The sequence below is a fragment of the Thalassophryne amazonica genome, chromosome 17 (assembly GCF_902500255.1).
Source record: "Thalassophryne amazonica chromosome 17, fThaAma1.1, whole genome shotgun sequence".
NCBI classification, from domain to species: Eukaryota; Metazoa; Chordata; class Actinopteri; order Batrachoidiformes; family Batrachoididae; genus Thalassophryne; species Thalassophryne amazonica.
Genome location: NC_047119.1, coordinates 53,526,270 through 53,539,709, shown reverse-complemented (window position 1 = coordinate 53,539,709; position 13,440 = coordinate 53,526,270). Strand labels below are relative to the sequence as shown.

The window sequence follows — 13,440 nt, the reverse complement described above, 5'->3', positions numbered from 1 at the left end:
GTTAAAATTAATTAACAGTGTAGAGGACAAAGCAAATGAAGTATACAAAACCACTTAATTAAATGCGTTGCTAAACTTGGGTTTGTCTGACTATAAGTGTCTTGTGTGAACTCAGTGGCTGAGTTAGAATTTCTTTAAAAAACATGCAAATTGCTATTTTAGGCTTTTGTTTTGTTTTTAAATTGAGCAAATAATTTGTTTTAGAGTGTGGAATACTCCAAAGAATATTTCACTTCTGTGGACTGATCCTCATAACGTGTAAAGTAAAATCAAAATACCAGTATGGCTGCAGCTTTGAACACTGTTACAAAGAGCCCCGGCCTTCCCTATTACCATTATAACTGGTCTGCTGTCCCAATAAAGATCACAGCTTTGATCCCCTAAAACAAACAAAAAAAAACATCACTCATTCGTTTTATCTTAAATTTTCACCCTCGTTTTCACACCAGGAGCAACATTCGGGAATAAATCCGAGCAGCTCGTCAGCTCACCTGAAGAGGTGGACGCGCTCCTTTCCATCCGCGCAGATCAGCAGCCTCCGTGACGTGTGCGCGCTGACAGTGTGAAAGAAGCCTGACACGGTTTATAACGAGTCAGACAAACGTCTCTCCTCCAACCGGGATGTGCAATTGTCATTAAACCACGAGAAAGATCTGATGTGCGCACCTCCAAAAGGATCCCCGCCAAACTTTGGTGTCATTGATTTGATGAGTTTTGTCCCGTTTTAAACCTCCGAAGAGTTCTTCAACTTACTCCAGCAAAACACACTGAGACAAAATAAAAATAAATAAATATAACCCAAACGTCGTCGTCACCATCATCTCTTCCTGCTGACTGACTGACAGCTGCAGCGTCACGTGTATCACTGACTGTAATCTAACGTTCCCGCATTTTTGTAGCAAGGGCTAAAATTCCAGCGCCCCAAAGCCATTAATTTTGGCAATGTTGATTTGCCAAATATTTATTAATTTTCCCTAGCAACTACATACAATTGGTTATTTCGCTGCACTTCAAGGGCGCTTGAATGATCGCCCAAGACGAGGAACATAACGTTTTCTGCTTCTGTCGGTGGAAATGCACTGTTGAATGAGAGTCAGTTGGAGGAAGTGTTGTTTTAATCATTCATATTACATGTAGGCACATACTATTAAGTAAAACTGACATTGATAATACTTTTTAAATATATATTATGACTTTTCCTCTCCACATCTAGGAGGGCAGCGCCCGAGCGCCCCCTATGGGCCAGCCGCTACTGGTAAGCGGTAAACTTTGATTTAGATGAAGCCCTACAGGAAGAAGGAAAAGCTGCAGTTCCTTGACAGGCCTCTTGAGGCTGGCTCCAAAAATGAGCAGTTTCCCATTCAAATCCATCTTAAAATGTCCAACTTTTGAAAAAATGTATAGATAGTTTTAAATCAAGACTAAAGACCCATTTGTTTAGACTGTCTTATCATTAATTTAATCTGTTTGTGTTTGTTTTGTAATTTATTTTTATTGTACTGTGTTTTGTCTTTTTATTGTGCTTTTCTTGCTTTTAAGTTTGATTTTAGATTAATTTGTGTTGTTGTGAATTGTGTGAAGTGACTTGGGGTGACTTTGTCTTGAGTTGGCGCTATATAAATTAATAAATTGAAATTGATAGTTTCCTCGTCCATGACAACCGTTTGGGGAGAGGGTTTTTTTTTTCTGACTTCTTAGTTTCAGACTTTTTAAGGGCTAAAGTTTTTATAATTGTGGGTGTGGTTGCTTTGAGTGACAGCGGTTGTGTCCATCATCTCCGCCTCTTGTAATGCTAGTTGTTTCATATCTGAGAACAACTATATCTGTCTGAGAACAGACCATTAGACGCCCGAGGTGGAAAGCCATAATCATTTCATATCAATGTGAGAACAGACTGTGTGTCTTCAAGATGTTGTGTGTTGTCTTTTACATATGCCTGTATGCAAACTTGTTTCAATAAATTCAGGAGGTGAGTGGGCGGGCCCTTCAGAGCTGACTGGCGAGTGGTGACGAGGGTCAAGCCCGCCGGCTCTCTCTCCAGATCAGGAAAGAAATTCAGTGTTTCCCATGTGGTCATTCTCTGTAATAATTTGAGCTGCCTCTTTCAGCAGGTTCAACCCTGACAGTATGCTAACAGTATTAGTATTTTTAGCAGCTACAGGGAGCTTCATCCGTTAGTTCCAACTAATGCACGTTATTGAGAAAATAAGCGGCTCATAACTTTCAATGTCCACACCAAAGCAAATCACTATGAAAACCACTGCACAGTCCCCAAAAATATGCTTTAATATGCTGTTAGCTTTGCTGGTTCGAACTCAAAGATAGAGGCGTGTTAAGGCTTCTTTCATCATACACTGAGCCACCTATGCTCCACCTCTTTTTCATGGTGGTGAGTTCATCGTGATGTGGGCAGAATCAGCGCTGCCGCCGCTGCTGTCTTGGCCATGCCCAGATATGGGCTTCATATCGGCTGTTCCAGTGTTGCAGACCAAACGGTCCACCCCTAAAAATTGGTCCACCCTGCCTTCATTGCGCATGCGTCATGCCGGACCCCAGCAGCTCATCTGAGACAGAGTCTCTTCACCCAAAGCGATCAAATGGATTAATGTGATTATTAACCATCAGATGATAAGGTAAAACCTCTTAAATCATTTTAATGACAGCTTTAAGCAGAAAGAAGGCTGTTTTAAGCAGAAACAAGGCGATACTCTGTGACATTTTGAAATGACCAACACGCAGTGAACGCGTCAGCTAGCATCTTGTGTAGCCGCGATGCTCTGATTGCTTCCTCCATCTTTTCTGATGAAATAATGTTATATGGCTGGGGGGGGCCTGGCTGCCGGTTTGTTTCTGTTTTTTTGGTTTTCCTCCCAGGTGGCGTGCATTTGGGACTGAGTGGCTGTGTTGCTGAGGCTGTCAGGACCTCACCCTGATCACCTGCGACTCGTCAGGACTCACATCTGTGGTGCATCTGGATGGAGTGGAACATGTTGGCATTTAAGACTGGAGTGCACAGTGTGTATTTGCCAGAGACTCGACCTTGTGACCAGACGGGTGAGATCGTCGTCTCGGGAGCCATCTCATCAACAGCGGATGCTGAGAACGTCCAGGTTTGATGCACAGTCTGTGAAAGAGGAGGGGGTGAGGTCTCACGCTCGTCAGCACACTTCCTGAGGTACGTTAGATTTTGTGACTAACAGTTATACAGTCAGTAAATGTGGTGTCCCTCACACCTTATTGTATTGAGCTGTTTGTTAGTCATGTATCAGCTTCCACTGCGGTGGAGTTTTGTGAACTGGATGTTCCATGCCTGCAGGTTGGGAAGCTGATCAGTAATCAAGCCAGGAAGTGTTTGCTGTTTGTACACCTTTAAGTGTTCTGTGTGTAGAGTGTGGACTCGCATAATGGTTCCTTCTTTCACAGACTCGGTTGTTGCGGCCACCTGGGGGGTGTCGGCGGGGTCCTTGGGTCCGAAACAGCTTCTGGCTCCGGACCGTTAGCGCTGCTGGGAGCGCACCACGCCAGGCCGCACCGTTTTTTGTTATATTATCACTGTTATGTATTAAATTCAGTTAGCCTTTGTACCGTGCTCTGCTTATTTCATACTGGGTCCTTCAAACGCTGGTCGGTTCTCCGAGCTGCGTCCGACACATAACAAAATAATGCTGAATTTATGTGGAAATGATTGTTGTACAAAAGCTTCAGATATCTGTCGCTGAGATAGATGATGGCTAGAGTGCAGTTTGAAGCAGAAACAAGGTGATAATCCGTGAACCAAGGCTAATGATGCATGCACAGTGAAGGAAGGGTGGACCGATTTTTAGGGGCTGACTATTCGGTCGGTGACACTGGGTTTCTGTAGAAAACCTACAGGTTTTTCCCAGGAAATGTTCCATCTATGCTGAAACAAGCAGGTGCTCGCCTGGCACATTGCTATATACTACAGATGGCAGACTTTTTTTTGCTGAGGAGATGGACCAGAGTGCATCAGCAGATCATTCACAGGAGCAGTTACTAAACCCTCCTGGGGTAAAGCAGCTGAGAGCTTCTTTCCTGCAGCACTATCCTCCATCTCCGTCCACCAGATCTCCCCCACATCAGGTACAGTTCTGAACAACAGCATCAGCTGGAAATTAGCACTGATGCTTGTGCTACGTTGCCACTGCTTTGTGCCAGGTGCACATGGAATCTTGGACAATTTATTCTTTTCCTCCAGTGGAAAGCTTCACCTCAGTACCTCTGCTATATTTTTGGCTCGAAACGTCAGCATGTTTTGAAGACACCTTGTGACCTACATTTGCTTACTGAAACTGGGTTTATGTTATGAGCACTTTAACTGGGAGGTGGTTCTCCAAGTTACATGCCAGCATACAAGTCAGCACTCAAACTACCTCTTTAATGTTTGCAGAGAGTCATAATGTTCCAGTTTGGTTTGCAGCCACATTCCTCAGCTTTCAATGAAAAACTGCAGAAAATGCATTCAAAAATAATCTTGGTTAAAAATACTACATTGTACTGAAAAATGCCTGGATGTTCACCTCCTTCTGCTATTTTGAAAAACACAAGTGCAAATAACCAGTGACCAAGCTGCGCCCAACACCTCTGTGATTGGTTTGTTCAGATTTTGTGTGTGATGCAAAGCGAGACACATAATATTATGTTTGACTATGTTCGTGAGAAGTAGAATACAGGCAGAAACTAGAGGTGGGCAATAACGGGAATTTTGGTATTGATCCAATACCAAGTAAATACAGGCCCAGTATTGCTGATATCGATATCGATACCGATACTTTTTCATATTTAAGCTTCATAGATCCAAAGGATCCAAAAGACCTAGGACAGAATTTCGCCAAACATTGTACGTGACAACAAAATACTTTATTATCACAATCAAAATTTTTGTTTAAAAAAATATCACTCAACATAACTTAAAACAAAATCTCCTGAGGTAGAGGGCTGACAAACCACAATACAAGGGTGCGCTGCTCCGTCTTGTGTGACACAGCGCAGCGCTGCTCTTACAGACAGAGAGTAGACTTTGATGAATCTCCATGCGCAGCAGTCAGTGCGTGCGGGAGAGAAAAAAGCTTGAGTACTGATCTTTTTACACGAGGATCGTTCAATATCAATACCAGCGTTGGTATCGATATTATCGATATTAGGATCGATCCGCCCACCTCTAGCAGAAACCTGCACTAAGAGTAAAGGACTCGGTGATAATGAACAGATCATAAATGCACTGTAGAGCTGCTCAGCTGTCGCGCTCACACACTCAACTGATTTCAAAGAACTTGTCCTGTAGTATCAGATCAGGAGTCTGTATCAGCAGAAAATCCATATTAAATGTCTGAGATCAGATCGGGACATTCATAGATCACATACCAAAAACCAGCAGTCCTCTCTTTATCTCTGACCTTAAGCGAGTTCAAGTGCAGACTCAATAGGACACATTGAAAAATATTCATTAAAAAATTATTCTTCATGTGCCCCAAATCAAAACAACCACTCATTCAGTGAACGAAAGTGTACCTCTTCACCAAATTCCACTGCAATCCATTCAGTGTCTTTTTCAGCCAGCAGACAAACCAACAAAGAAACACCAGTGATCATCTAACCTTCGTGGTCGAGGTAATCATTCTACTTCAATATCTGACCAATCAATGCACTTCATTACATCTACGCAAGCCCAACATTGTAAATCCAATATGGCCATGAAGCAGTCCTTCTCATTGATTTTCACTCAGTGGTGATGACAGTCCAAAGAATTCCACGCTTCTCGCTCAGTGAGCACGGGGACAGAGTTCTATTAACAAATGAACTAATCACTACTGTCTCATAACATAATGTATTTTCTGGAGTATGAATTGTGGGCTTTTTGTTTGTTTGTTTTTTTTACTAGTTTGGTAGGTTCACTGAGTAATACACACACACACACACACACACAAAAAAAATCACATTATTATTTATTATTATATGTTGAATGGAACATGTCATCTTTCACCTCATGAAATATTCTTACCATTGCACTCATAAGCATTCATGACTTGTTTTTTATGTAACAGCTGAGTGGATCCTTGTAATTTAATTGGTGGATTGTACGTCACATGACATGGATTATTCATACTATTTGCCGTTTTGTTACATTGACTGTGCAATAGTTCTTTTTTAGCGTGCAATTTTATGCTATTTGAAATTTGCCATTGCATGCCCCAACCACCACGTGCGCACACACTACCATTTATTTGACTCCCCCACCTCCCCACCCGTGACACTTAACTGGAGTAAGCGGCTGAAGACGAGTAAGTGACTGAATAAAAGAATATATGCCAATAATAAAAAGTACACTACAAGAGTCCTGAAAAATTCCAATTAAAGAACTGATAAACAGAAGGAATCCCTCACTGGTTTTGAAAGCCCAAAGGCAGATTATGTCGGGGTGATTTCAGTCTGTCCATCTGTCCCAAAAAGGATATAAATTTCTCCTCTTGTGGACTCCCAGGAAACAGAAGTCCCTGACTGTTTCCACAGAGGTCCCCCCAGTGATAATGGGCTGATGTCTGTTTTGTTTCTCCTGAAGTCTATGATTAGCTCCATGGTTTTGGATGTGTCAGGAGCAGGTTATTTTCTCTACATCACACCATCAGCTGTTCCACCTCATCCTGGTAGGCAGACTCATCTCCTCCAGTGATACAGCCCACCACTGTGGTGTCATCCACATACTTAATGAAGGTGTTGCTAGTGTGGATGGGGGGGCAGTCAGAGGTGTAGAGGGTGAAGAGCAGTGGGCTCAGCACGCAGCCTTGAGAGGAGCCGGTGCTGAGTGTGAGAGCTGTGGATATGTGGGAACCAATCCTGTGAGCAATCTGACAGAAATTCCTTAATCCAAAGACATTTGGAATGAGGTAGACCAAGGTTCAGCAGTTTCCTCACGATGCATGGGGGAGGATGGTGTTGAATGCTGAACTGTAATCCACGAAGAGAAGACGGGTGTAGTTACCTTGCTGCTCCAGGTGGGTCAATATGGTGTGGAGGTCCTCTGTTGACCTGTTGGCCTTGTAAGTGAATTGGTGTGGGTCTGAAGTGGGGGTTATAAATGACATGATGTGACTTCTGTGAGTGCAACAGGCCAGTAGTCACTGAGGCTGGTTATGGGCGATTTCTTGGGTTGGGGGACTGTGGTGGAGGTCTTAAGGCATGATGGGACAGCAGACTGTGTCAGAAACCCGTTCACGATTTTGGTGAAAATCCCAGCAAGCTAGTCTGCACAGTCTTTCAGCAGCCATCCAGAGAAGCCATCAGGGCCCATTCCTTGGCCTTCCTGATGCCTCTCTTCAGGTTGGCGCGGGCTGTGCTGTAGAGAGCCCAATTACCAGCTTTGAAGATGGAGTTTCTCTCCTTCAGGAGCTGCTTCACCTCCCTGGTCATCCAGGGTTTCTGACTGGGGTAGACCCGGATGCGTTTATCCACTGTGACCATATCTACACAGTTCTTAATGTAACACAGTACAGTGTCTGTAAACACATCCAGGTCCTCATCCTCAAACATGTCCCAGTTGGTGCTGTTGAAGCAGTCCTGCAACAGTTACCATGGCTACTAGCTCCTCATCAATATCATTTATATGCTGTGAGTGGATATTTGTTAACTCTTTAAACTGATGACTGCATTATGTGAGGTTCCACTTACTGACTTGATGAGAACAAACTCATCACGATTCATGAAGGTGCACCAAACTTTAGCCAAAACTAAATACTTTAGAGTCAAGTAATAATTCAAGTATCAAGTAATAATTTAGATTTAACTGAGGCACATTATCTAAACTAAATATTCATTTTGTCCCTTCATTTGCTATTATGGAATATGTTCCCCCAAGTCCTGTTCACAGTCTGGCCTAGACAGGTACAAATGTCTCCTCTTTTGTCTCTGTCAGGTCGCTGCTGAGTGTGTTCAGCGTCTACACCTCTGGCTCAACTTCCAGGTCTGGCATAAACTGGATCATGGCTGGTCAGCCTTGAGCATTACGTATTAGTAGACATGTCCCAACACTCTTGGGTCACCACATATTAATCTTCTCTTTGGCCTTCTTTTTCTCTCCCTGCCTGATAGCTCCATCCTCAATATCGTTCTCCAGATATATGCCCCACACCCTTCCTCTGCATATCACTGAGTTTGATGGATTACCTCTCAGAAAAAGATTTCACTTGTCACCAAGGTAATTTTAATGTCATACCAGAATACAGTGAACTCAGTGTCTTTCACAGATGTCAGGAAAAAAAAGGTTTTTAATCACTTTTCAGTTTAGAAAATAGTTAGTATTGTAGTGTATGACAATTTCATGTTTACATTTGAAGATCAACATGTTGCTTGATGGAAAATGATGGTTTTACTTTGAAATTTTCACTTGTAAGATGAATCCTGGTAACAAGAATATTTTCTACACAAAGTGCTACAAGCCTGTGATGATGGAATAAACACATCCAACACAAATATAAGAAACACAACAATGCTTTTTACCGCTGCATTTGTCCAGTTTGTTTAACAAAACAGAAACCAACAAACTGCCAAACCAAAAAAGATGAGATCACAGCAAATCTAAAATCTCCCAGCAGAATCCATTTGTTAGATTTTGCCTCAACTCGGCACAAATATTCAAACACTGAAATTTTGATATACGTCAAAGTTTCCATATACAAACTATCAGATTTCACATGAAACCAATGTTGTTTTAAAATCCAGTCATTAAGCATCATTCAAACATATAGTCATATGCATCATGAAAACGGCAGAATGTAACGCAGGGCAGCATCACACCAATGAAATCTGCACCTAATGGATAATGTGAGAGAGATGATGAAGAAAGACAAAAGAATGAATGGAAGCTCTGGTGCCTACAGGCATTTTGTATCGAGTTAGTCACACATTCTAACACAAACCTCCAACATAAAAATTCATAGCTGCATGTTCAAGCAGCACACGTGAGATGGGTTACAAATCGCATGTTCTACCATCTTCAGCATTTATTTTACATCCCCCCCCCCCCATGTACAAACAGAAATAAATCATTTGTAATTTGGGGGAAGACACCAGCTCTAAGAGTAACACGGATTCACTGAGCCAAGAGGGCATCACGTTCCCTGTTATTTAACAACGCAGCTGGTTTTGGTCACACCTCCACTGACAAAACAATAATCATCAGGCTGATTTTTCCTTCCCCTCCAGAGCAAACCCGTATCAGACCATCTGTGCCTGACAGCAGCTGAGGCCATAACACACGCAAAACTGCATCCTAACCAAATCCTGCACTACAGACGGAGGGGAGCAGAAAAGATGGATGCAACAAACGCTGTCACCTCCCCTCTCCCCTGAGACAGATTGCCATACCTTGCGCCTGCGGTCCCTGGATCGATTCCTTTTTTTAATCTTTTCCTCTTCCTTCTCCCTCTGCTCTTGGGCGGCGGCCTCCGCGAGGTCCTTGGTCTTGCGGAGCTGCTTGGCAGCTTGCGCCATGGTGCCGCTGCTGCTGCTGCTGCTACTCCTGTCCTCCGTCACTCCAGCCCTCCTCTCCTTTGGACTAACTTCCTTAGATGCTCGGTTCCCCGAGCCCCGCCGCTCACTCCGTCTTCTCTGGTGCCACCACGCCATGAGGGTGTGTATAAGGTGAACAGCAGGAGTGTCTGTGTCCAGCTTCAACGCAGCCTCCACCAGCAACCACAAAAGAAGATGCTACAGCTAGTGGTCCTGATGCTGCGCGCTGCTGCTACTCAACCACTCAGCTTGCACTGCGCTGAAATGTCTCCCCTCCCCCTTCTTTCTTCCTTCCTACCTTTCTGCCTTCTCTCCTCTCTCTTCCCTCTCTCCCTCTGCCTGCGTGGAGCAGTCACGCAGTCCTGTGTTCAGCACGATGGGGAATCCTGCTGCAGAACTCCCTCTTTTTTATCCATCTTACGTGCTTCTTTTCTTGCTGCTCTGCAGCTTCCCTCCATCGGGCCATGGCTTTCCACAGCAGCCACCAAGGAAGTGAAACAGAGTAAGACCAGCACTGAGACATAGATGGAAGGAGGTAGAAAAGAAAGGTGTTAAGACAATCCCTGATTGATTCCTCTGTGAGGCGATTCTGTTTCACAGTTTGGCCATTTTGGGCAATCAAAGGCTGCTTTTCCTGTAACATGGAAACATAATGCCACACAGCCCAGATCTCTCATTCTTTTGTGTCAGAGTTGCACAAGAAAAACAAAAAAAAAAACATTAGCAACAAGGATGCTTCATTAAAATTGCATGATTTCCTCCATCCCCTTCATATTCCACTGCTCCCCTTCTTTGCCTCTCCTGAGGAGGACGTGCATGTTTGAAGCACTAAGCAGCACGAGCAAACAACAGCAGGAACATGGACATGATTTAAGCAAACATAATTACAGGCCCATATTTTGATTTTGGTGAGACCAAGTCTACTGATACATTAAAAAAATTAAGTGCGGCAAATAATACTTATATTAATTCATGAAAATAAATCAATCAATCAGTGAATCTGTCAGAGTCATAAATTAGTCCATTAACTATTTCGTTAGTTAAAATTAAGAATTTAAGAAAATCCACTATGCAGAACCACACTGAGTCCTGGATGGCAACCACCCAAGCAGACAGCTGGTCCATCCCCACCTTTCAAGACTAGCCACCTTCTTCAACAGCCAGGTGAAATATGGACATCATGTGACCTTCACCCATCACTGTGGTCCTCAATAATGAAGTTCTGAGGCATGCTGGACATGCTCACAGAAATGCCAGAGAATGTCCAAAATGCCATAGTTGACACTTCTTCAACTCAACTCAACTTTACAAATTGAGTTGTAAAGTTGAGTTCAACATCCAAAACTTGTAGAGCTCTTTATGTTAAAGAGAGGTAGAAAGTGGACATAACTAAATGCAGCTGCAATGTTTTTAGTGTATTATATGAGCAAAATGCCCGCGCAGCGGCACGACGCTCGCTCTTATAGTAGACGAAGGCACAAACCAGAAATGGCACAAAAAAAATTGCCCAGTGGGGAAAAAAAAACACAAAACCAGACAATATTGTTGTAAAAAGCCATAAAATGATGGTAAAACAAGCCACAAACTGGAAATGACATGGTGAGACGCTGAAGAGCTTCACACGTTCATGTCCGTGACATATACATATTATTTATAAACACAGGAAAGGCTCACACGTGTTGCATTCAACGTTGAGCTTCCCCGCCAAAGAAAACCCACGTAACTTTTGTCTTTACATAAAACACAGCAATAAGTGTCTTTTCACTTTCGAAAGTAAGATTTGTTAGTGTTACACGCTAAAAACGTGGACCTTCATTCTCCTAAAATATATCAACATTGCCAAACACCTTTGTCTAGCAACCTCATGACCTTCCGTAAGCTCGTCCCAGCCATCTCTTGATGTCAAAGGTCAATGACCCAGAGACATGAATGGCATTCCTGAGACTGAAAAAAAAAATTTCTCCAGAAGTTCAACCTTTCACTGCACACAGGTCCAAGAACTCATTGAAGACCTGAATATTAGTCTTGAATCAGGACAATTGCAAATTAACCCAGATACTCTGACTCCTCACTTGGCTTCTCAATACTGCAATGAGAGTATCCATTTATTCTGCAAAAGATTACAGTGTTGTCCATGAACTAAAGGTCAGAAAAACCTTTCCTCGCCAACAAAGGTACCAAAGAGACTGCTGGAGTCAGTGGCTGCAAAGAAAACCTGCACCCTCTTGGCCCTTTCTGGAATAGTTTGGACACCACTAGACTCTAGTGGTTAAGCAGTGGGCTTCAGACCAGAGGGTCCTCTGTTCAAAACCCAGCCAGACTGGGGAATTCATCAAGGTCCTTAATCCCTCATTGCTCCCGGTGTGTAGTGAGCACCTTGTATGGCAGCACCCTGACTTTGGCGTGTCTAGGTGAATGTGAAGCATAATTGTAAAGTGCTTTGAGCTTCTGATGCAGATGTAAAAGCACTATTTTAATGCAGCCCATTTACCCAAACCTTTTTTGTTGTTGTTGTCCATTTGGCTGCTCCCATTTTTGGGTCGGGGTCGCCACAGTGGACACAGCCAGATCTGCATTGGTACTTGGCACACATTTTTACACCGGGTGCCCTTCCTAATGCAACTCCAGTCTTACCTGGAGAAACACACAGCCGCTGGTGTTCCAAAGAGGTCTCCCATCCAAGTACTAAACAGGTCCTGCACTACTTAGCTTCTGAGATCTGACGGGATCAGGCTGACACAGAGCAGACCAGGTGCTTTAATGAAACCTTTAAAAATGTATATTAAACAATATCTTAATGAGTTCAGTTTATCTGAAACATCCACATTTCTAAGACGAAACAAATCTGTGTGTTGGATCCTGCACACAGTGAGGAGCTAGGTCAAATCAACAGTTATGGTATATGTTGTATGTGTAGAACACATTTTAAACATGGTTTAAAATCCTGCAGGGCAGCAAGGTCCCCCTGCTCAAGCCAGCACATGTCCAGGCCAATTTGAAGTTCACCAGTGGCCATCTGGATGATCCAGAGGATTCATAGGAGAAGGTCATGTGGTCAGATGAAACCAAAATAGAGCTTTTTGGTACCAACTCCACTTGCCGCGTTTGGAGGATGAGAACAACCCCAAGAATACCGTGTCACCCTAAAGCATTTTTGGGGGTGCTTTTCTGCAAAGAGGTCAGGACGACTGCACCATACTGAAGGGAGGATGGATGTGGTCATGTATCATGAGATTTTAGCAAACAAACTCCTTCCTTCAGTAAGAGCGTTGAAGACAGGTCATGGCTGGGTATTCCAAGATGACAATGACCCCAAACACACAGCCAGGGCAACTAAGGAGGGGGCTCCGTAAGAAGTATTTCAAGGTCCTGAAGTGGCTGAGTCAGTCTTCAGACCTGAATTCAATAGAAAATCTTTGGAGGGAGCTGAAACTCAAAACCTGAAAGATCTGGAGAAAGATGTGTATGGAGGAGCGGACCAAAATCCTGCTGCAGTGTGCAAACTTGGTCAAGAACTACAGGAAAGTCTGACCTCTGTAATTGCAACAAAGGATTCTGCATTAAATATTAACGCGTTGTATCAAATACTTATTTCATGCAGTAAATGCAAATTAATTATTTAAAGATCATACCATGTGATTTTCTGATTTTTTTTTTTTTTAGATTCTGTCTCTCACAGTTGAAGTGTACTTATGATAAAAAAAAAATACAGACCTCTCCATTCTTTGTAGATGGAAAAACTACAAAATCGACAGTGGGTCAAATACTTACTTGCCTCGCTGTATGAGGATTTTTTTTTTTATACTAACCACATATTGCATTTTTGTTGTATTCCACAAAGGAAGATGGTCTTCAACAACAAATGCTTTATTAACAAATCCTTAGCTATTTACAAGAAAGGTTCAAATTACAAGTGCT

At 43.0% G+C, this 13,440-nt stretch overlaps 1 protein-coding gene across 1 annotated transcript in view; it reads right to left on the bottom strand.

Annotated features, from left to right (window-relative positions):
- Window positions 1–9,529, bottom strand: part of ank1b (ankyrin 1, erythrocytic b) — a 208,679-nt gene extending 199,150 nt beyond the window's left edge. Inside the window, exon 1 of the mRNA XM_034192685.1 lies at window positions 9,379–9,529. Within this exon, the coding sequence (XP_034048576.1) occupies window positions 9,379–9,504 (126 nt within the window). The 5' untranslated portion in view covers window positions 9,505–9,529. The remainder of the gene's footprint in view (window positions 1–9,378) is intronic.
- Window positions 9,530–13,440: the final 3,911 nt, after the last annotated feature.